Raw genomic sequence first — 23,614 nt, forward strand, 5'->3', positions numbered from 1 at the left:
CAAGCATTCGATTGCGCCTCGCCTCGACACCCTCCTCCGTGTGGCCGCGAGCGATCTCTCCTCGTGAAGCGCCACAGCCATGAGTCACATACTAACCAGTGGTGATCAGTCTGTGCGCGGTATTCTTTCATAATAGTGGATGAACAGTTTTACAATCTATACCATAGTGGGAATAAACGGGGGAGACGTGTATGTTAGAGCCCGCAAGTCGTACCGAAGCTGGCAAGTGTTCGCTGCTCGCGGAGCGCTTTAGTGCAGACGGCGCTGTTCGACAGCTGCGCTGTCCCGTCTGCGGTATACAGACGCCAAACGCTTCCGTCACAGCTGCAATGCCCCCTTCCCATATAGGCTACTAAGTTATAACAAACTGTTTCTGTCGACAGACAGAAGCAACTGTTTCCGCGTTAGTTAAATGGCGCTCAACGAGCGATGGATAGGGAACATGCTTCAATATAAATGCATACCCGCAACTGGAAACTGAGAGTCGTTTCAGCCGCTGCGCATAACGACACAAAATTATGGACAGCGCCAGCTGCGTACTCGCTCTGCCCCCAAAAGAACACGTTATCTGTAATGACGATAGGTTCCGGCAATACAGGGGCCAAATTTTGCGAAGCTTTTTCCGTTCGTAAGTGCTGTTTGCCATTGACCGGTCGTCTTCGCTTATTATATGCCGAGCATCACGATAGGATGCATGGCGTCTACACTTACTAACAGTTCTAGCGTAAGAACTTTCTTTCTGAATATCGGTCCAAATTATTAGTGCAAGTTAGCTTTCCGGGAAGACGCTCAAAACCACTCTTCGCAACCTCTACTTTATTAAATAGACGAGACGAAACATGAGAATAAGACAGAAAGGCGGCATCAAAATTGGTCTCACAGCGAAGCAGGTGGGCTGCACGTGCGTGGGACCGTATTCACGAAAATCTATTACGCTATAATCGTTAGTAAGAACAAATTCCAGCCAATACTGATGCTGGACATGTTATTAGCGAAGGGGCTAACCAATGTCAACGAGCACTTAACGAACGGAAAGGTTTGTGAACTCGACCTCCGATCGTTCGCACAGTCTGCTCCTCTCCCTATCGGGGTGTCCTATGCAGCCGTCGGTCCATCCTTCTCGGAATCCGATGTACTACATCCGGAAACCAGTATCTTTACGGCTGAGGCCTACGCACTGTTGTCGGTTGTAAAGCATATAAAGAAATCAAAACTCCAGAAATCAGTTATATATGCGGACTCCCTTAGTGCTGTGAAGGCCTTGATGTCATTCTGTAACCACAAAAATCCGGTAATTAATGAACTATACTCTGTCCTGTGCAAAGCATATATATCTAACCAACATGTGATTATATGCTGGGTGCCTGGACATCGGGGCATCGAGGGTAACGTTCTAGCGGACCAGGTGGCCACATCAATTTCAATGCATGCAGTTAATCCTACTGCTTCGGTCTCTGTCACAGACCTGAAGCCTTTCTTAAGAAGAAAACTGCGAAACTACTGGCAACGCTTGTGGGACCTGGAAACAAATAATAAGCTGCATGTAATAAAGCCACAATTAGGTTTCTGGCCTCCTGTAACAACATCCCGCCGGACAGATGTCCTATTCTGTCGTCTCAAAATAGGACACACATTTGGCACACATAACTTTTTACTCACGGGAAACGAGCCTCCAACCTGTGGTAGATGCGGGGAGAGGCTGACCGTCCTCCACGTCCTACTGGAGTGTCGGGAAGCCGAACCTGAAAGAAAGAAACATTTTCTCCTAGCATACCGGCAGCACATCCCCCTTCATCCTGTTATGTTACTTGGTCCAGAACCGCTCTTTGACACCAACGCAGTCCTAGGTTTTTTTAAAGATGTTGTGTTGCATGTTATTAGCCCCACACGTTCGTAGCGCCTCCTCTCTTCAGAGGATGGCGCTGTGATACTTATCTTGAATAGCACGTGCCTCTAGGCCCTTGTGGTTCAAGGGCTCTGGCGAGGCAGTAGTGCTGTAAGCAATTTAACATCTCGCATATTTTAAATAATGCATCATTCTTCTACGATGGATTTTAATGTTCATAGTATTCGTCATTAGTCATCGCCATAATTTTATAGCATGTACATTTTACGCACTTTACAGCGACTATTTTTAAGCCTTTTACAGCCAAGTCACATCTTCACAGAACTCATCATGATCACCGCGAAATCACTAACATTGTCTTGGCGCTCTTTGGCCATATCTGGCCCTTGCGCCACTAAACCACACACATTCCATTCTCCCTATCGTGGGAGATCGTTCCGCTCTTCCTGCATTGCCTCCGTAAGCACGATAACCAACCAAAATCAAGTCGTGCATTTTTTTTTTTTACTTGTCTTTCACACCCTCGTCTGAATAAAGTCTGCACATTCTACACGCTGTTAAGTTGAGCCAAATAAACGAAAGAAGGAAACCTTATCGGGCAAGTTGGTGCTTTGATGGCATAGTAGATCTGGCACGAAATTATACAGCCACAACAAACTGGAGAGGCGCTTGCTTCGTTGTCTCTCTCTCTCTCTATATATATTATATATATATATATATATATATATATATATATCATAAGAAGCCAACAAACACTGACACCAAGGACAACATAGGGTAAATTACCTGTGCTTAATAAATGAATTAAAGAAACGATGAATTAATGAAAATTAAAGTGGATGAAAGAACAACTTGCCGCAGGTGGGAACCGAACCCACAACCTTCGCATTTCGCGTGCGATGCTCTACCGATTGAGCTACCACGGCGCGGTTTCCCATCCACTTTCTTGGGTATTTGTGTCCTAGTAGAACCCTGGGAGTGTTAGCCAGCGCCACCACTCACAGACCTTGGCGGCGGACCTTCACCCAAAAAGATCACGTTCTCGTGACGCCTGCGGCAAAAAGGACGTTCCACGTCCGCCGCCAAGGTCTGTGAGTGGTGGCGCTGGCTAACACTCCCAGGGTTCTACTAGAAAACAAATACCCAAGAAAGTGGATGGGCAAACCGCGCCGTGGTAGCTCAATTGGTAGAGCATCGCACGCGAAATGCGAAGGTTGTGGGTTCGGTTCCCACCTGCGGCAAGTTGTTTTTTCATCCACTTTAATTTCCATTAATTCATAGTTTCTTTAATTCATTTATTAAGCACAAGTAATTTCCCCTATGTTGTCCTTGGTGTCAGGTTTGTTGGCTTCTTATGATATGACTAATAAAAATCGGGCCCCGTGGTTAACCCCCTTTCTTCTCGTTTATATATATATATATATATATATATATATATATATATATATGTAGAGAGAGAGAGAGAGAGAAACAACGAAGCTAGCGCCTCTCAGAGCGCCTCTCTGATCCTTCTTACCAGTTCTATAGCTTTAGAAAGATTGTTTCAATAGTAAATACTACCTATTTATAGCCAATTTAGCCGCAGTGAACTTTCCTTGCAGTCGGCCTTGCTCACCCTCTTCACCTGTACCAAAAATCACGCAGGCGTCCTGTACGGTGGGCTGGCCCACTGGTTCAACGAACAGAAGCTGCTGTTCGCAGCCGCCGTCATCATTTCGTCGACGCTGTTTGCGAGCTACTTCATCGTCAACATCACAGTTCTGACGGTTGTCCTGGGTGTGATCCACGGTAAGAATTGCACGTACGCCGCGTCTCGGGGGTTTGCCGAGTCATAATCTTCGCGCTGTCTGTAGTCCCCATTCACGGCGATCCCGTGGCCGCCGCGATGTTTGATCGCGTGGTGACGCGTCAATGACCTGCCTCAGCTGCCTCCGTGTTTGCAATGGATGTGTAGCGGCGCGACTGTCGCCTCCAAAGCACGCGAAGAAGAATATGGCCTCGCGTGCGGGTATCGCGAGATGCCGAGAGGTACAGCGGCATCTCTCTCGAGATGCCGCTGTACCATGGCTGGCTGGCCTAAATAAATCGTGGCCACGGCGGCTACCGCTTCGCACCGCCTCTATTTAGGCCTAAAGCCCCTCCATACACGTTTCCGCCAACCAGGTTGGCGGAAAGCGGCGGTGGCGCGTGGATGGAGGGGCTTTATTTAGGCCGGCCAGCCATGAGGCAGTGGCATCTCGAGAGAGGCCGACACTGCAATCCGCTCATGTCGAGCGCCGCTAGCGTCTTCTATTCTCGCGCTATACCTGCACGCGAGGCCATATTCTTCTTCGCCGGCTCAGCAAACTTTTGTTTTGGTAGATATAGAAGACGGTGACTGGGTGGACGACACGAAGTTTTGGCCACAGCTTCAGAGGACATTTAAGCGCTTCCAGAGTTCATTACGCCTTGTCCAAACGGTACTGGAAGTGTATAGGGTGCTTTTACGGGAAGTGGGGCTACAGAAATGCATTTCAAGCTATCCATACTTCCCGGTTCTGAATTAAATCAGGATCAGTGACTTTTCAGCGTTGTTCTTTATTTGCCGATCACTATGAAGCACGGCTTGTCATGCTTCTGACTCAGTAACATCCCTCGATGCTGTCACTGATTGTTTATTTTTCTGCGTAATCACTCGCGGGTGTGCTCAGTTGCATTAGATTTGTTTTTGCTGCGCACAAGGGTGGTGATTGGAATGTAGATGTTCTCTACTACGTAATCATGATCATCATCAGCAGCAGCAGCCTATTGTATGTCCAATGCAGGACGAAGGCCTCTCCCTGCGATCTCCAATTACCCCTGCCCTGCGCCAACCGATTCCAACTATAGCGCCAGCGAATTTCCTAATTACATCGCTCCACCTAGTCTTCAGCCGTCCTCTATTGCGTTTCCCTTCTCTTGGTACTCATTCTGTAACCCTAATGGTCCAACGGTTATCTAATCTGCGCATTACATGACCTGCCCAGCTCCATTTTTTTTCTCTTAATGTCAATTAGAATATCGGTTATACCCGTTTGCTCTCTCATTCAAACCGCTCTCTTTCTGTCTCGTATCGTTATACCTAGCATTCTTCGTTCAATCGCTCTTTGCGCGGTCCTAAACTTGTTTTCGAGCTTCTTTGTCAACCTCCGCAAGTGTCTGCTCCATATGTCAGCACGGGTAAATTGCACTGATTGTACACCTTCCTTTTCAATGATAATGAATGATACGCTTCCAGTCAGGAACTGACAATGTCTGTCGTATGCGATCCAACCCATTTTTATTCTTATTTATATGAATTTCCTTCTCATGATCAGCGTTCCCTGTGATTAGTTGACCTAGGTAAACGTACTCCTTCACAGACTCCAGAGGCTGACTGGCGATCCTGAACTCTTGTTCCCTTGCCAATCTATTCATCATTATCGTTGTCTTCTCCATATTAATCTTCAACCCCACTCTTACACTCTCTCTGTTAAGGTCCCCAATCATTTTTTGTAACTCGTCTGCAGTGTTGCTGAATAGAACAATGTCATCGGCAAACCGAAGGTTGCTGAGGTATTCGCCGTCGATCCCTACTCCTGAGCCTACCCAGTTGAATAGCTTGAATACTTTTTCCAAGCACGCAGTGAACGGCATTGTAGAGATTGTGTCTCCCTGTCTGACCCCTTTCTTTATAGGTATCTTCCTACTTGTGTAGAATTAAGGTAGCTGTGGAATCTCTGTAGATATATTCCAAGATATTTACGTACGCGGTCTGTACTCCTCGATTACGTAATGCTTCTATGACTGCTGGTATCTCTACTGAATCAAATGCCTTTTCGTAAACTATGAAAGCCATATAGAGAGGCTGATTGTACTGTGCGGATTTCTCAATTGCCTGATTGATCACATGTATGTGATCCATTGTAGAGTATCCCTTCCTGAAACCTGCCTGTTCGCTTGGTTGACTAAAGTCCAGTGTTGCCCTTATTCTATAGGAGATTATCTTGGTGAATATTTTATATAATACTGAGAGTGCGCTTTAAAACCACGGCGCTGCAGTTTTTGCTTTTCTCTTCTTTCTTCTTCTCCGCCCTTAAACTGGCTCTCTTAACTGTACTACACGCAGAGACAAAGAAACAGCGCGCGCATTAGATCCCATAGATGAGATGAATATTTACAATTAGTATTAGGGTTATAATTATATTCGAGTGCTGATTGCTGTGCTATCGTTTGTTACCGAAGCTTTCCCTCAAGTCTAAATATTTTAAGGCAGTTTGTCGTGTGCGTATCATGGCTACGCACGCTTATATCGCATTCCGTTCCTCTACCACGGGTGCGCTTTAAAACCACGGCGCTGCAGTTTTTGCTTTTCTCTTCTTTCTTCTTCTCCGCCCTTAAACTGGCTCTCTTAACTGTACTACACGCAGAGACAAAGAAACAGCGCGCGCATTAGATCCCATAGATGAGATGAATATTTACAATTAGTATTAGGGTTATCATTATATTCGAGTGCTGATTGCTGTGCTATCGTGTGTTACCGAAGCTTTCCCTCAAGTCTAAATATTTTAAGGCAGTTTGTCGTGTGCGTATCATGGCTACGCACGCTTATATCGCATTCCGTTTCTCTACCACGGGTGCGCTTTAAAACCACGGCGCTGCAGTTTTTGCTTTTCTCTTCTTTCTTCTCCGCCCTTAAACTGGCTCTCTCAACTGAACTACACGCAGAGACAAAGAAACAGCGCGCGCATGCGATCCCATAGATGAGATGAATATATATATATATATATATATATATATATATAGAAAACTATCAGTCATAGCTCTCGTAGTATAGCCCTCTGGGCCGTTTCCTTTTTTTTTTTTTCGAGAGTAGTCCTATTAGGGTTATTATAATTACACGAAGGTATTTCGCCCTCATCAGCAGCAGTCCTTGGTATAGTTATTCTGGCGGCTAGCTTCCCACGCTATGCGTGCCGCCATCGCACCTGGTTAAGCTTTTCCTACACGCTAGAGTTATGCTTTGTCCGCGCAACCTTGAGCGATCGGAAAGCGCGTTTCCCCCTCTTGGCCGGCGGAGAAGGGAGGCTTCGTTCCGGCCGCGAAGCTCTCCACATCTCTGTAAGGTGCCTCGTGGATGTCTCGTGCTGACGATGCCCTCTCGGTGAGCGCATATTTCACCCCTCATCTTTTAAGAGGTTCAATACATACAAGCATTTGTCTAGCAAACCAGATTTTTTCAAGGGAATTTTCCACGTCTCAGTAATTTTTCTCGTCGTATTCGAGTGCTGATTGCCGTGTTATAGTTTGTTAACGAAGCTTTCCCTCAAGTCTAAATATTTTAAGGCAGTTTTCCTAGCCTCTAAAGCCGCTCGAGTTCGCTCTTCTCCTCGAGCGGCCATTTTTCCTAGAAAGTATGCCTTCCAACTACTCCAACATGACAACATGAGTCTCTTTCCACGTAAGTGTGAGGCTCGGAGCAGGAGCTGTGGCGCTTGAAAGTAGCCTGGGGCCTGACGAACCAACCGACTGAGCTATCTTTCCGGGCAACATCGAAGGGTCACGAGTTCAAATCGCCTGTTATGTTCCTTTTTTTTTTCCGCCCCTTTTTTCTTTCTTTTCTTTCTTTCTTTTAATGTCTTTTCCTTTATTTTATCACTGTACGGGAACCCTCCTAAAAAAAAAAAAAAGAAAGATAAAAAGCTTTAAATATGTATGGCCTCACACTCACATGTGCAGGTCATAAATACCAGGTTGTCTAGCCGAGTGCCATCCATGCGGTATAACCGAGCTCAGATTGGTCCACCTTGACTGACCAAGTAGGGCACCACTGTAGGTTAAATGAGGCGTACAACTCCTGCGGGACCCGCCGTGGTTGCTCAGTGTTCACGGAGTAAGACATATAGGAGGTGAAACTCCCGTCAGCGCGAGCGAGCGCGGGCGACAGATAAAGTCACAATTGTTGCATGCGCCGACGCTACCCTATGCAGTGGCAGCACCATGCGGCGCGTCGTAGAAGCCGCAGCGGAAAAAAAAAAAAAAGCAGCGCCCGGCAGGCTGTTCGGCGGCTCCGGCAGCTCCGGCGCTCACTCCGGCGGCGCCCGCTCAAAGCAGCCGACAAGCAGATGACACGGGTGTTTGCTTCAGCGGGCACGCCATAATCGAACTGCGGAGGTGCGCGCACTCAAGAAAACTGTTTTGTTGTGTGCCCATCAAAAACAGCAACACGTGTGGCAAAGTTCCGCTAATCTTCCTCTTATCGCCAAGCAGCTAGGGCAACTAGTTTTCGCGAGTCTTAAAAAAAAGAAAAGGAACGGAAACACATGCACGGCGGCATCCTTCCTACGCGCACCCCTGTGAGCACTAGAGCGAGAAACAAGTGATCGCCCTTTGAGCGATTAGGAACGAGATAGCCATCAGTTTCGCAAGCGCAAAAAGCCGAAAACCGCCCGCCACGGAGCAAGATAGCCCTGGCTACAACCAGAAGCTACGTATCATCTTATAGCTGTCATGGAAAACGCGTTTTATTTTTTACTGTGCTCAAATGGCTGAAGCGTAGCAGCAGTTGCTCTTCGGGCTACAAGCGGTAAAGAAGCGCGCGAGAGTGCCCTCAGTAGTAGTCAGGCACGCGCGGCCGAACGGGAGCAACACGCTCGACCGGTTGCCCTGGCAACCGAAACGGCGGTAATTTCTTCCCATGCCGCCAGGTGCCGCCAGCATGAAAATATATCCGCGGGCTTGTGACCTTTTCTGGTCGCCGCTAACAGCGGAGTTTCCACTCCTAAATATTTCTTGCTCCGTGTCAGTGTTTATGGTGTTAGACTGCTGAGCACGAGGTCGCGGGATCGGACCCCGACCACGACGGCCGCATTTCGATGGGGGCGAAATGCGAAAACACCCGTGTACTTAGAATTAGGTGCACGTTAAAGAACCCCAGGTGGTCGAAATTTTCGGAGTCCTCCACTACGGCGTGCATAATCAGAAAGTGGTTTTGTCACGTAAAACCCCATAAAATAATTTTTAATTCAACTCCTACGGGGACGGTAGAGTATCCGTCTCCAGTGCAAGAGGACCGTGATTCAAATCCCGGTGCCGCGCTATTCTCCACCGGGAAATACAAAAAAAACAACCGTGTGTTGAGAAAATTGCACAAACAGGCCTGGAGTGCGGCCTGATCCCGGTGAGCAGAACCGGTAACGCACTCTCTCACCAGAGCAGGATTGGCCACCCTGGTGCAGTACTTGGCCACAACCTCCTATATGAATACAACAATCGAACCCCGGCCCTCAGTCCCCAGCAGCCGCGAAGCAACTGACCACGGCGGCGGTCAGATCTGTGACGCTGCAGAGGGTGCTAAGAATACCTGGCTCCGGACAGGCCGCCATTGGAATCTGAACCTGGCAACGTTTAACGTTAGAACGTCATCTAGTGAGGCGAGTCTAGCAGTGTTATTGGAGGAATCAGAGGGTAGTAAATGGGATATAATAGGGCTCAGTGAGGTTAGGAGGACAAAAGAAGCATATACAGTGCTAAAAAGCGGGCATGTACTGTGTTACCGGGGCTTAGCGGAGAGACGAGAACTAGGAGTCGGATTCCTGATTAATAAGGAAATAGCTGGTAACATACAGGAATTCTATAGCATTAACGAGAGGGTGGCATGTCTTGTTGTGAAACTTAATAAGAGGTACAAAATGAAGGTTGTACAGGTCTACGCTCCTACATCTAGTCATGATGACCAGGAAGTCGAAAGCTTTTATGAAGACGTAGAATCGGCGATGGGTAAAGTCAAAACAAAATACACTATACTGATGGGCGACTTCAATGCCAGGGTAGGCAAGAAGCAGGCTGGAGACAAGTCAGTGGGGGAATATGGCATAGGCTCTAGGAATAGCAGAGGAGAATTATTAGTAGAGTTTGCAGAACAGAATAATATGCGGATAATGAATACCTTTTTCCGCAAGCGGGTTAGCCGAAAGTGGACGTGGAGGAGCCCGAATGGTGAGACTAGAAATGAAATCGACTTCATACTCTGCGCGAACCCTGGCATCATTCAAGATGTAGACGTGCTCGGCAAGGTACGCTGCAGTCACCACAGGATGGTAAGAACTCGAATTAGCCTAGACTTGAGGAGGGAACGAAAGAAACTGGTACACAAGAAGCCAATCAATGAGTTAGCGGTAAGAGGGAAACTAGAGGAATTCCGGATCAAACTACAGAACAGGTATTCGGCTTTAACTCAGGAAGAGGACCTTAGTGTTGAAGCAATGAACGACAATCTCATGGGCATCATTAAGGAGTGCGCAATAGAAGTCGGTGGTAACGCCGTTAGACAGGAAACCAGTAAGCTATCGCAGGAGACGAAAGATCTGATCAAGAAACGCCAATGTATGAAAGCCTCTAATCCTACAGCTAGAATAGAACTGGCAGAACTTTCTAAGTTAATCAACAAGCGTAAGACAGCGGACATCAGGAACTATAATATGGATAGAATTGAACAGGCTCTCAGGAACGGAGGAAGCCTAAAAACAGTGAAGAAGAAACTAGGAATAGGCAAGAATCAGATGTGTGCGTTAAGAGACAAAGCCGGCAATATCGTTACTAATATGGACGAGATAGTTCAAGTGGCTGAGGAGTTCTATAGAGATTTATACAGTACCAGTGGCACCCACGACGATAGTGGAAGAGAGAATAGCCTAGAGGAATTCGAAATCCCACAGGTAACGCCAGAAGAAGTAAAGAAAGCCTTAGGAGCTATGCAAAGGGGGAAGGCAGCTGGGGAGGATCAGGTAACAGCAGATTTGTTGAAGGATGGTGGTCAGATTGTTCTAGAGAAACTGGTCACCCTGTATACGCAATGCCTCATAACCTCGAGCGTACCGGAATCTTGGAAGAACGCTAACATAATCCTAATCCATAAGAAAGGTGACGCCAAAGACTTGAAAAATTATAGACCGATCAGCTTACTGTCCGTTGCCTACAAAGTATTTACTAAGATAATCGCAAATAGAATCAGGAACACCTTAGACTTCTGTCAACCAAAGGACCAGGCAGGATTCCGTAAAGGCTACTCAACAATAGACCATATTCACACTATCAATCAAGTGATAGAGAAATGTGCAGAATATAACCAACCCTTATATATAGCTTTCATTGATTACGAGAAAGCGTTTGATTCAGTCGAAACCTCAGCAGTCATGGAGGCATTACGGAATCAGGGTGTAGATGAGCCATATGTAAAAATACTGGAAGATATCTATAGCGGCTCCACAGCCACCGTAGTCCTCCACAAAGAAAGCAACAAAATCCCTATAAAGAAAGGCGTCAGACAGGGAGATACGATATCTCCAATGCTATTCACAGCATGTTTACAGGAGGTATTCAGAGGCCTGGAGTGGGAAGAATTGGGGATAAAAGTTGATGGAGAATACCTTAGCAACTTGCGATTCGCTGATGATATTGCCTTGCTTAGTAACTCAGGAGACCAATTGCAATGCATGCTCACTGACCTGGAGAGGCAAAGCAGAAGGGTGGGTCTGAAAATTAATCTGCAGAAAACTAAAGTACTGTTTAACAGTCTCGGAAGAGAACAGCAGTTTACGATAGGTAGCGAAACACTGGAAGTGGTAAGGGAATACATCTACTTAGGGCAGGTAGTGACCACGGATCCGGATCATGAGACTGAAATAACCAGAAGAATAAGAATGGGTTGGGGTGCGTTTGGCAGGCATTCTCAAATCATGAACAGTAGGTTGCCACTATCCCTCAAAAGGAAAGTGTACAACAGCTGTGTGTTACCAGTACTCACATATGGGGCAGAAACCTGGAGGCTTACGAAAAGGGTTCTGCTGAAATTGAGAACGACGCAACGAGCTATGGAAAGAAGAATGATGGGTGTAACGTTAAGGGATAAGAAAAGAGCAGATTGGGTGAGGCAACAAACGCGGGTAAACGACATCTTAGTTGAAATCAAGAAAAAGAAATGGGCATGGGCCGGACATGTAATGAGGAGGGAAGATAACCGATGGTCACTAAGAGCTACGGACTGGATTCCAAGAGAAGGGAAGCGTAGCAGGGGGCGGCAGAAAGTTAGGTGGGCAGATGACATTAAGACGTTTGCAGGGACAACATGGCCACAATTAGTACATGACCGGGGTAGTTGGAGAAGTATGGGAGAGGCCTTTGCCCTGCAGTGGGCGTAACTAGGCTGATGATGATGAAGCTAATGGGCCTATAATCTTTCAATTCTTTAACGTCTCCCTTTTTGTGGATTTGTATAATATTTGTATTCTTCCAGTTTTCTGGGACCCTTGCAGTCGATAGACACTTCGTATATAGAGCCGCCAGTTTTCCGAGCATTTGGTCACGTCCATCTTTGATTAAATCTACTGTTATTCCATCTTCTCATGCCGCTCTTCCTCGTTTCATGTCTTTCAAGGTCCTTTTGACCTCATCACTAGTTATAGGAGGAGTTTCTGTATCCTGTTCATTACTGTTTGTAATGAAGGTATCCTGACGCCTCTCGGTACTGTTTGTAGTTTCTTGTTTGTAGCAAAAGTGTATTATCACTATTCACCCGCTTACTCTGGATTGTCACGAAATGTTCAGCTTCGAACATTCGTGTGGTGCTGTCGGTGTAGACCATAACCCATGCTTCAGGGCATTAAAACAAGTGTGCGCTCTTTAGCTTATTCTTGATATGTTGGCGATAAAATGGGCGCAAGTTGGCGTGTGAGTTGTGGTGTGTGTGTAGGTAACGTTCGATAAGCTTACTATGCCAGGAAGCGACGCTACTCTCTTTGTAACAGTGTAACGAACGGTATATACTCACTCTTACCGACGTTCAGAGGTGGAAGCCCCCCCTCTTTTAAGGTATATATCCCTTTACTGCACAATTTTTTGCTTCCTCAAAATATTCATGGAGTTGTAGGGAAGCATAACAGTACCTGTTGTTGTAATCTCAGCGCTGACGCCCGTTGTTGCAAATGGGTCGCAAGCCCCAAGGGTAGCGTTGGCCTGGCGGCCTGGGGCACAACTGGAAGCATCCGAAGGTCCCGGCAAAGCATGAGTCGACTGGTAACAGAACAACTTGTTTATTCTAGCATCGCAAAAGAGCGGGCGGTCAGGTCGACCGAAGTGGAGAGACGGGAGAGCACGTAACTCAACGGAAGAAATCGGAGCCTCTCTCTTGGCGTCCGGGGGCAGCTGCTTTTATACTCTCGCAGTTGAGGGGAAGGAGGAACGCCTCGTCAGAGGCGCACGTGATGCGGGGCACGGACAGGCTGAGAGACATGTTGAGACGAGTGTAGTGACGCATCCGCCGGGCCGGCGCCGGTCAGACCTCCTCGCTTCACACTTGGGGAGCTCCTCTCCCCGGCTGCCGCGCTTTGACAAGCGTGGGCACCAACATGCACACACACACACACGCACACTTGAAGACACGTGGCATTGAAACATGCCTGGACGCGCTTGGCGGGGAGGCGTATCGGCGGCGCTGAACGGGCCAGAATGTCCGCCGCTTGAACGAAGCCCCGGCGTCCGTTGCATCCGCGCCGGCTATACCGCGCGTTGTAGGCGAAACGTAACACTGTACTCCCATCGAAACTTACTTTAGCGAATGTCAGTGGTTTCAATTTGCAGAAAAAGGGTATGTTGCATATTTGCAACAATGTGCAAATAAAGAAGAAGTTGAAAGTAAAAGATAATTTAGTGCGATTCATACTCAGATGCTTATTTGCACGAGACAATCATTGGTGCACCTATGATTTAGTGTGGAACAAAAAGAAGCACTTGTACATGCTTGTGCAGCACAGGTGGTTCCCACGCTTCGTGCAGTACGTCACGCAGATTCCCGTGCAGCCACGAACCATTGCAGTGTTTTCGGGTTATTGTCTATATGTAGAACATCGAAGCACAGACGTAAAGTTGTGCACGTGACGACGTGACGCGGCAACGTGCGGAGGCACAGCTTACTTTTGAAAAGAAAAAAGGAAATTCGACCAGAGAACATCTTGTCCACAAATTGAACCGAAACGGACTTACACTCGTGGCTGTCGTGACTAATTGAATAGTCACTGCCTTCACTATCAGGAGGAATTGCTTGGCCATACCAGCGTTTCGGAGCCATTTCACTTTTCCGAAGGAAATAAACTATGTACACGTTGTTGCATTTGTGCAACATAGCAATGTTCTGTCGCCAGGAACAAACTATTCCGAAATGACAATGTTTTTTTGTACCTACAGAGTCGGAAGGATGTGGAGCATAGCGTAAGAATTTTTTTTGCGCTTTGTCTTATGGAGAAATACATTTACAATTTGTAAAACTTACCTATATAACTGCTCGCGGGCGCGCGCAGCCTCCGCCATGTTTGTTTTGGTAGAAGATGCGAAGGATTAGCACAGATTGCAGCACAAGGTGGCGCGTTTTACAGACCAATGTTGCGGATATGCAACAACGTGTACAGGCAGCTCCAAACTGACTTTGCTTCGGTTTTTAACGCCGTTCATCAGAATGTTGCGTAAATGCAACAAGGTGCAGTAAAGGGATATATATATATATATATATATATATATATATATATATATATATATATATATATATATATATATATAGAGAGAGAGAGAGAGAGAGAGAGAGAGAGAGAGAGAGCACAGTCGCAATTTCCGGGATCGACCACTCGACGGCACAAAATATTCTTATAAAATACGGCATCTGTATCAAATGATGTCGCAAGTACGGAATATTTCGACATGCCCATTTAGCGGGGATATCTAGTGCGTTTGCAATCACTCAAAGTGGATAGCGAGGAGTGGAAAGTGAAAGGAACAACTGCACTATAAACCACTCTGCACCCTTAAGGGTTTTTTAGAGCTCAAAAACAATAACCGCCGTTTTGATTGACAGAAAGTTGCAAACATGTGGCGTAAGGGCGTTGTGATTACCAAAACAACCTTTTCGATTGCGCATTAGCCTAGCATTGTAAACCTAACGCACCCTTTTAGTGCTAAGGGTATTACGGGCTGTCAATTGGACACCTGCTTTTGTACATGTCCTTACTGTGCTGATTACTGGAACTCGCTACTCGAAAGGAATTCAATACAGTGCCATTTTATATTAACAGGACTGTGTGGTTCTTGAGGTGCGTATTAGCTGACTATATCTAAATAAGCATTCTGTCGAGATTTATTGTGTAATTAAGCAGAACAAAGATGCACCCACTAGCACTGCATTCTAGGTCAAAACACGATAAATATATAGCCTAAGCCGTTAGTAGGTACTATCACGCTCAGTATAAGGTCCAACGCGAAAGCGCGTGACAAAGCGGTCGTGCGTTGTAGCTCGTACTGAGCGCAATAGTACGTTGGTAGGCAGAGCGGGCAGTGTTAATTTGTATGAGAATGTGCGATGCGTACGTGTGCTCTGTGTTAGGGTTGCTCTGTTGTTTGTGTAGGATTTCTTTCAATGTCAAAGCGACTGCTGTGTTGTGACCATCGCGGTACCATAATGTGAGGAACAGAACTGAGGAACAAAACTGAAAAAACTATGCCCATTTTTTTTTTTTTTTCTAGCGGTTGCTAGGGATATATATCTGTCCACGCAGTAACTGCTATCTTTTATGGTTCTAAGTCCTTCTAGGTGGCGCTGCCCAATGAGTATTCGTTTAGAGACGCTGAGAGTATGAGTGGGGAAATAGCAGGGAAGAGAATTTGAATTGAATTCTCGGGTTTTAGGTGCCAAAGCCGCGATTTGATTATGAGGCACGCCGTATAGTGGGGGACTCCAACCGGATTTTGACAACCTATAGGGACCTTTAACGTGCCCCCAATGCATGGAACACGGTCTTTATTGCATTTCGCCCCTATCGAAATGCGGCCGCCGTGGCCGGTATTCGATGCCGCGACCTCGTGCTTAGCAGAGCAACACCATAGCCGCTAAGCCACTGCGGCGGATTGCAGGGAAGATATTGATCGGACAAGATCCGTTATAGGCATAAGTTGTGGTACATGGTAAATACAGAAGTTTGAAGGAAAACAGATTAAGGAAGTGCATACAAAATGCTAAAATGAAAAACATGTATAGCATACCTGATTAACTCAAGCAAGCTGTGTGACTCGTTTTAAAAGGGATGCCAATAAATAATAATAATCATCGAATAGCAAGGTGCCGTAATGAATAGCGCCTGCATAGATTACTTGCACCCTTTAGAGAAAAGGTTGTTATAGCAACTCAAAGCATCTAATATATTGGTGTTTTGGTTTGTGGAAATGCCTTCTTTTTTTCAGGGGTGTAAGGGTGTTAGTGATAAACGCAGTGAAACATCCGGAAGGGGCTAAATTGCTTTACAGTGCTATAGTGTTTCAGAGCTCCTTTCTCCCTCCAATAAGCGGCTGTATCAGTCGGTATGCTACACGTGCTCCACACGATTCCTGTTTGGAGTCATTCATGGAATGGCAGCTAACGCGTGGCAAGTTTTAAAAAAGCCAAACAGAAGAAAAGCCTCCTATGCAGATGAACGCCCACTGTACGTATAATTACCACTTACGTGAGGGAGCCAGTAAACTTTGCATTCTGCCTAATTAGCTAAATATTGTAGTTTATTTAATTAATTTATTTAATTTAAGCTGCTGTTCTTTAATGATGGGGCCCTATTTGCAAGGCACGTCGTATGCTGAAGTTGTTCGAAAGAACAAGCGTCGGTCAATAGTCAGAGCGAACATACACTTACAGCGAAGGCAGTCGGCCATTGGGAAACAGCACTTACGAAAGAAACCTTTCTGAATTCGACAACCCGGCGTGTGACCGACTAATCCCCGCGGCGCACGTGCGCAGGTCTGGGCGTGGCCTCGGTTGGTGTGGTGGTGGGCGCCCTGCTGTCGCAGTACTTCATCAAGTATCGGGCCACGGCGTTCGCGCTCATGTCGGTCACGCTGAGCCTGACGGGCGTCGTGTTCCCACCCGTGGCGTCCTACTTCGTCACCGAGTACGGCTTTTCCACGTCGCTGCTGCTGCTGGGTGCCCTGTCGCTGCACCTGTTCCTCTGCTGCCTGCCCCTGGCACCGCAGCCGTGGCAGCGAGAGCAGGCGCCGCGGCCGCCGCCGCCGCCCACTACGCTGACCGGCCACAAAACTCCCGCGGTAAGTGCTGACGCGCAGCCGACCTCTGGCCGCATACCAACCTGTGGTCCCGTTGTCGACACTCGTTAACACTCGTTTCGTGCTGGGAGGTGACGGGGCACGAGGAGTGACGGGGCTGCAGCGGCTAATAAAGCCAGTTAGTGTTGCCTTTACTAGCCAGAAAGGTTTCTTAGTAGTTTTTACCAAGTAACTATCAAGCCACTACTACCTCGTCAGGCCGTGGCCTATTGTGATTGTGACAGTCTCGCAAAATTGAGATAAGCTGTAGTGTTGTTCATTATGTTGGACTAGCAGTTACGTGCGACGTCGTAGCACACATATATGCAGACAGTTGGCTTTAGAAATTTATGCGCAAAGCTTTGATTATTTAACCAAATAGATAGGTTCTCACCTGTGCAACATGTGCTCCCTCAAACTTGGGTCATAAATACTCTTGAAGTTGCTCTTTGACTAAGTGTCGCGTAGCCCCTTTGTCGTTCTGAATGTGTGTTCTTGCCCAGTCGTTCATTGCTTGTTGGAGATATGTAATACATTCTTACCCGGAGTAGTGTGCCTTAATGCCCCTAGTGAACATAACTTACACATATACGTATCTTAATTGATGCCCTAATATATAGCGAAAGGACGCCGTTCTCTTTATTTTTCGTATATATTTATTACTTTACTTTGCCATGATTTTACACCATCGACTTCATATAACTATGCAAGCGGCACTTATAAATCGAATAGGCCCCATTGTATTGTTAGTAATTATATTTCAGTTGCGTTAGTAACTGCACATACCGAGGTAGTATTTAGTTTACTAAGTTAGCGCATTTTTCTAGCATCAGCAGGTAGTGAAAAGTACTAACCATCATATTACAAGCTGCACTTACTAAGAAGGTAGCGCTTTCTGGGACAAGTAACGTGTTGGGATTTAGTTAATGTCGAATACCGGCCACGGCGGCCGTATTTCGATGGGGGCGAAATGCAAAAACACCCGTGTACTTAGATTTAGGTGCACGTTAAAGAACCCCAGGTGGTCCAAATTTCCGGAGTCCCCCACTACGGCGTGCCTCGTAATCAGAAAGTGGTTTTGGCACGTAAAACCCCATAATTTAATTTTAATTTAGTTAATGAATATGACGACTTTTTTTTTTTAGAGTGTAAAACACGAGCGTCACTCTTCTACTCAATCAAGTACGGGCGGCTAGACACGGCCATGCGAGGCCTGGTATACATGTATAACGTAACGATTTCGTTTTAATTCGGGGACCGTATCTACAAAAAAAAAAAGGCTCTTACGCTAAATGTGTTCGTAAGAGCAGCTGTCAGTCAAATTGGATGCGGCACGTAATGTTAACGAAGGCGGACGGCCAATGGCAAGCAGCACTTACGAAAGAAAAGCTTTGCTAATTCGGCCCCTGTTCATTTTTCGAGCTTCTGCAGTCGTTTGAGCAGCGCTCTGCTTGCGCGCTATCACTAGGATCGGCTGGTTGTGAGTGGTTGATGATAACAAACGAATAAAATAGAGTAAAACGAATTCTCACATTATGCGTACCGACCCTGGAAAGGGTAGGAATTCGGCTTTGTTAGTATGACATATTGCAAGTAAATCGAAAAAATTACACGGACCACCAGGGAGTGCAGGACGCATGCGCTAACTCCGTCCAATGGTTTTACTTGAAAGAGGCCGCGTGTATATATGCGCGTACAAATGACGCTCAAGACGCTTAGATGCCGTGCGCACACTTATTAACGTTCAAGAAATAATACCTCTTTTTGTGACTGTGCCAGGGAAGGGAGGCTTGCACGCTGAGAACCGAGACTATTAATTTTTTGCTCATTCAACTATCAGCCTAATGGGGAGGGTCCTTATTTTTTTTATTTTTTCCATACGGCGCAGCTATGAAAGAGTCAACAACACCCACACGTATTGCTGTGCAAGGTCAGCCACATTGCACGACCACTTTCTTTTTTTACGTTGTCGTTAAAGTCTCTGAGCCTCTCGGTGTAGTTCTTGCGCTTTACTTGGAGCTCTGGTTATAAAAAAGGGGACTATATCTTTTACGGCACCGAAGTGGAACAGCGACTTTTGCGGCACATGGTGCGTCACGTTAATCGAGTAAGGTCGCATTCTTAAATACCGGGAATACTTTGAAAAGAAGGACACCGACGCAGCGACATGTTGAGCATCTATGGTGTTTGCCTATGGGGCATGTGCGCTTTGCGAACGGGCACTCATATTGGTCGCTCTGCGGTATAGTCGAAAACCACACGGCAGCCGCTCCCACAACCTGGTTTGTGGTGTGGACAGGTTTATATCTACATTTTCTTCAGGTGATTGGACATGCTTGGGAAACGGCGATTTGAGAAACGTGATAACTCACTTCAGAAACGCGCCACCTGGAAGAAATTAAAGGGGGGGAGGGAAGGGGGGCTAAGCTATTGTGTAGACTAACGGCACTGCGGTAATCGCTGCAATTTCAGAAATCGAATATCCTCGGCGGCCATATGTAGGCGTGATTTTTACCCTTGTGTCTCCGCACATCCTAAAAAAATTTGCAACCTTAAGGGTGTTTTCTTGTGCCCATAATTCACCCCCTTCGACTCTTAGAAAATGATGTTTGAGAGAACTAATACACCCAAAAGAAGGGGGGTAATATTTTGTAATTGCATCCTTTCCCCATAATGAGTGTTTTGCTGAAATACACACTTCGTTTTCTTTTTACAGCGAAATCCCTTATTCTATCGCCACCCTGGTTTTTTGGATGTCCACCGTAGTATACCCGAAATGCCTTCCGAGACGTTTATATAAAAAAAATAAAATGAAGAAAAAAAGCCGCGCAGCAGCGATTAGAACTGCGGTACTGCAGGTTGCCAGACGAAAGTGTAACCTATCGGCTACTCTTTCTTTTTTTTTTTTTTTCGTTATTGCCTGTACAACTTCGGTGCAACACATAAAGGAAGCCACTCGAATGGTGATATCACTATCGGCTACTCCGCCGATGCTTCTACAGCGAATAATAATGCCCCTAAAGAGGGCGGTGACGCCTACAGCTGCATGACAGACTGTCTGATACACTTTGTTGAATTCGTCAGTTTATAATTCGAGATCTATCTAACCGATACTGCCTCCGATACTGCATGAAACAGTGAAAGAAAAGACTTGCTGTGCATAATATTACGCCACCACCGATGCTACACAAGAAATAATATGCGCCTGACGAACTCTGATTGGCTGTATGCTATGATTCGCTGACGCTTGGCAGCTGATTATAAAACATCGTGCTGAAAAAACCTAAACGAAGCCAGTGGCAAAAATGGGAAAGGTAGGATAGCAAATAAAATCTATCTATCTATCTATCTATCTATCTATCTATCTATCTATCTATCTATCTATCTATCTATCTATCTATCTATCTATCTATCTATCTATCTATCTATCTATCTATCTATCTATCTATCTATCTATCTATCTATCTATCTATCTATCTATCTATCTATCTATCTATCTATCTATCTATCTATCTATCTATCTATCTATCTATGTGTAATTTAATCTATCTCGGCAGTTCCACTTCTTGAGGTGCCTTCTTTTGAAATCATTATTTTCCTCTTAAACAGTGGAGATTCCCACTGACTCCTGTAGTTCAAACTGCGTAAACTTTATGACCCTAGATTCTGCAAAAAAAAAAAAAAAAAAAACGTATCGGCGCATGCATATTGGTGGATAGACGCGTACAACCATTGCCTGCACGGTACCTTCAGAGCATCTTCTACGTGTGTCATTAGACACTTGTGGAAGGTGTCATTTTAGCGCTTGTTTTCAATCTGCGGGAGCTATTGATGCTGCTTGTCAATGTCCAGAATTTCTGTCCTTCATTTAGCGCGGTTACAGATTGCACACTCTCTACGTACAGCGTCTGGAATAGCCAAGTCCGATGGACCTTTTCTGTTGCTTCGAAGTGACTTCGACAACGTGTACATTGATGCCTCCATAATTTTACGCTCATAATGGGGCACTTGTTCACATCGCTTTTGACATGAACAGCTAAGGGAGTGTGAAAACAGTCCGCCTTTTCTTATTGAGTATGATATGCGTCACCGTGTCACGGCAGTAGTTTCTGTTGGGGACTCTCAATGAGAATAAAAACGAAAGTCAGTAGAACTACAACGCACAGCAAACTAAACTGCTTGTCGTCGTCAGTGCGGTTTAAAACCAAGCCACAGTTCCCAGTCGCTGCTGAGAACGCTGGATGTGCTAACCACTAACCCCCGTATTCAGAAATGCAACTTAAGTTGAAGCCCATGCTTGACTTGTTCTAAGTGACGCCTATCGTGAACGCGCCGAAGGAAACGCAGTGAGCGTCTTTGGGCGCGTTAATGCCAGGCGTCATTTAAATCAAGTCAAGCATGAGCTTGAAGTTAAGTTGCATTTCTGAATACGGCGGTAAGTTCCTTCTTTTTTTTCCTTTTGGGTTATCTATTACTGTGGAAGTAGTGCTAACTATGAGAACCATTTATATAAGCTCTAGCAAATGCTGTCACATCTCATGTTAATTACGAAACACGTGACACAGCATGGACAATAGACAAACAGCTGTAAAGAGTAACATCAAAGCTGCGAAGTGGTAAGTGTGAACATATTTTTAGAAAGCTACTTGCACTATAATAGGATACAACTTAAAGAAACAGCAGTTGGCAACCAAGGCACACGGACTGCGCAGGGTTGTGTTACTCCGCCAGCCAATCACAGAAGCAAACAAAATGGTCGTCATGCGACCTTTTCGAAATGGCGTCGTACTTTATACCTCCGGAACGTCCGCTGTTCTCGGAGAGTCTTTTCATCGGCGTAAACGATGAGGTGTGCAACAGACATGGACAAAGTGTATGGAGTCTGAGCATTTCACTCTTCAAAAGTCTGCGGTACAGTTCATTTCACTGCCTAGTCCGTTTTATTCATGAAACTTCCCTGCCAACTGAAGTGAAACTTGACAATAAATAGTTGCAGCGAAGCAAGCGTTTTATTTCAGTTCAATAAAGAATTAGACTTTCACCGTTCCACTATAATACACGAGTGAAAACGCATAAAATTGCGCGCTAATAATTTTATTTTTGTGGTTACCGCCTAATTTAGGTAACAGGGAAAGTTTGAAGTACGAACTATTTGCAGCCTTGCGGAGGAACAGTGGCTGGCGGCTATGAGGGTGTGGGCGGGGCTTCACTGAAGACAAGTTGTATCCCACTATAACAGCTTGTATCGTCTAAAATTCTTAGTGTTAATAGCGGTGAGCTATTTGGAGCAGAGCAAGTATTCGAGGGCACTATACCGTGTGTCCCAGCTAATAGCCAAGCTGTTCAAAAAATAAAAAAAATTAAATAGTCACGACGCAAGATACGATTATAAGACCTACGATGTTCGGTCGTCAGAGGTCGGACGACGAAACACCGTAGGTCTTGAACTCGTATCTTGGACCATGTCTTCTTGGCTAACGCTACCTGGGACAACCTATAGATGTCCATAAGTTTCTGGCGTACTCAGAGGTTGACGCTATGCAATATATAAGTTTTCCGATGTAAGCACTAACAACTTGAGCGCCATTTCACTAACGCAGAAGCAGCTGCTTTTGTCTGCCCACAGCATAACCATGTCTTACAATTTTGGTGCCCTTGTGTTCGGTAATTGTAGCTGCGACGGAAGCGTTCGATGCCTGTACTTCTAACGGCAAATTACAGCTGCTGAACAGCACCGACTGCAGATACAAAAAAAGAAGGGATTTAGGGCGGGAGGGGGGGGGGCGGGGGGGGGGGGGGGTTCCAGTATTGATAAGCCGTTTAGTTGTATGTGTCTTCAAGGCTAACGATGGCTTGGCTAAAGTAAGATCTCGAAGCAGTACTACGGAGCCGAATTCAGAAAGTTATTCGTTCACAGTCGCCATTCGCCATTGGCCGGCTGCCACGATTGGTAATTTGCAGCTTTTTCGAACAGTTCTAGCGTAAGGACGCCTTTGTGAATACGGGCCCCGTTCTCCATTGCGACCATGTATGCTGGGTTTTTTTCTCTCTCTCCTATTAGGACGAACAAAGCGGAGAGTGCAAAAACAGAAAACAGAAAGAACCACGTGGGCACAGAGCTGACTATCAACTAACTGCTTTATTTCCAGCAGTGGCATGCACGTAAAGTCATGTATAGGAAAACGCGCACAGAGAAATGAAAACATACTCGAGCTGATCTCTTTCTTCTTTTTTCTAGTTCTTTTGGCAATGCCACCAATGCCGTAGCGCCGACGCATATGCGTCTCCACGTGTAACGATTTCGACCTTCGGAAATCTCACGTGCACGCTACCTTTCTTGTTGTTTGATCTTGCTATGAATACATCAACATGCACCGCCGGTTTAGAAGTTGGCAGGAAAGGTGGATAGACATATATATATATATATATATATATATATATATATATATATATATATATATATATATATATATATATATATATATATATATATATATATATATATATATATCATCAGCCTAGTTACGCCCACTGCAGGGCAAAGGCCTCTCCCATACTTCTCCAACTACCCCGGTCATGTACTAATTGTGGCCATGTTGTCCCTGCAAACGTCTTAATGTCATCCGCCCACCTAACTTTCTG

At 45.8% G+C, this 23,614-nt stretch overlaps 1 protein-coding gene across 3 annotated transcripts in view; it reads left to right on the plus strand.

Annotated features, from left to right (window-relative positions):
- LOC126548583 (monocarboxylate transporter 13-like) overlaps positions 1-23,614 on the plus strand; it is a 51,901-nt gene that overhangs the window by 17,162 nt on the left and 11,125 nt on the right. For all 3 annotated transcript variants that reach the window (XM_055063322.2, XM_050196832.3, XM_050196833.3), the window contains 2 exons: positions 3,491-3,634; positions 16,671-16,975. In XM_055063322.2, the coding sequence (XP_054919297.1) occupies positions 3,491-3,634; positions 16,671-16,975 (449 nt within the window). The remainder of the gene's footprint in view (positions 1-3,490; positions 3,635-16,670; positions 16,976-23,614) is intronic.

Source organism: Dermacentor andersoni, chromosome 1 (genome assembly GCF_023375885.2).
Source record: "Dermacentor andersoni chromosome 1, qqDerAnde1_hic_scaffold, whole genome shotgun sequence".
Taxonomy (NCBI): domain Eukaryota; kingdom Metazoa; phylum Arthropoda; class Arachnida; order Ixodida; family Ixodidae; genus Dermacentor; species Dermacentor andersoni.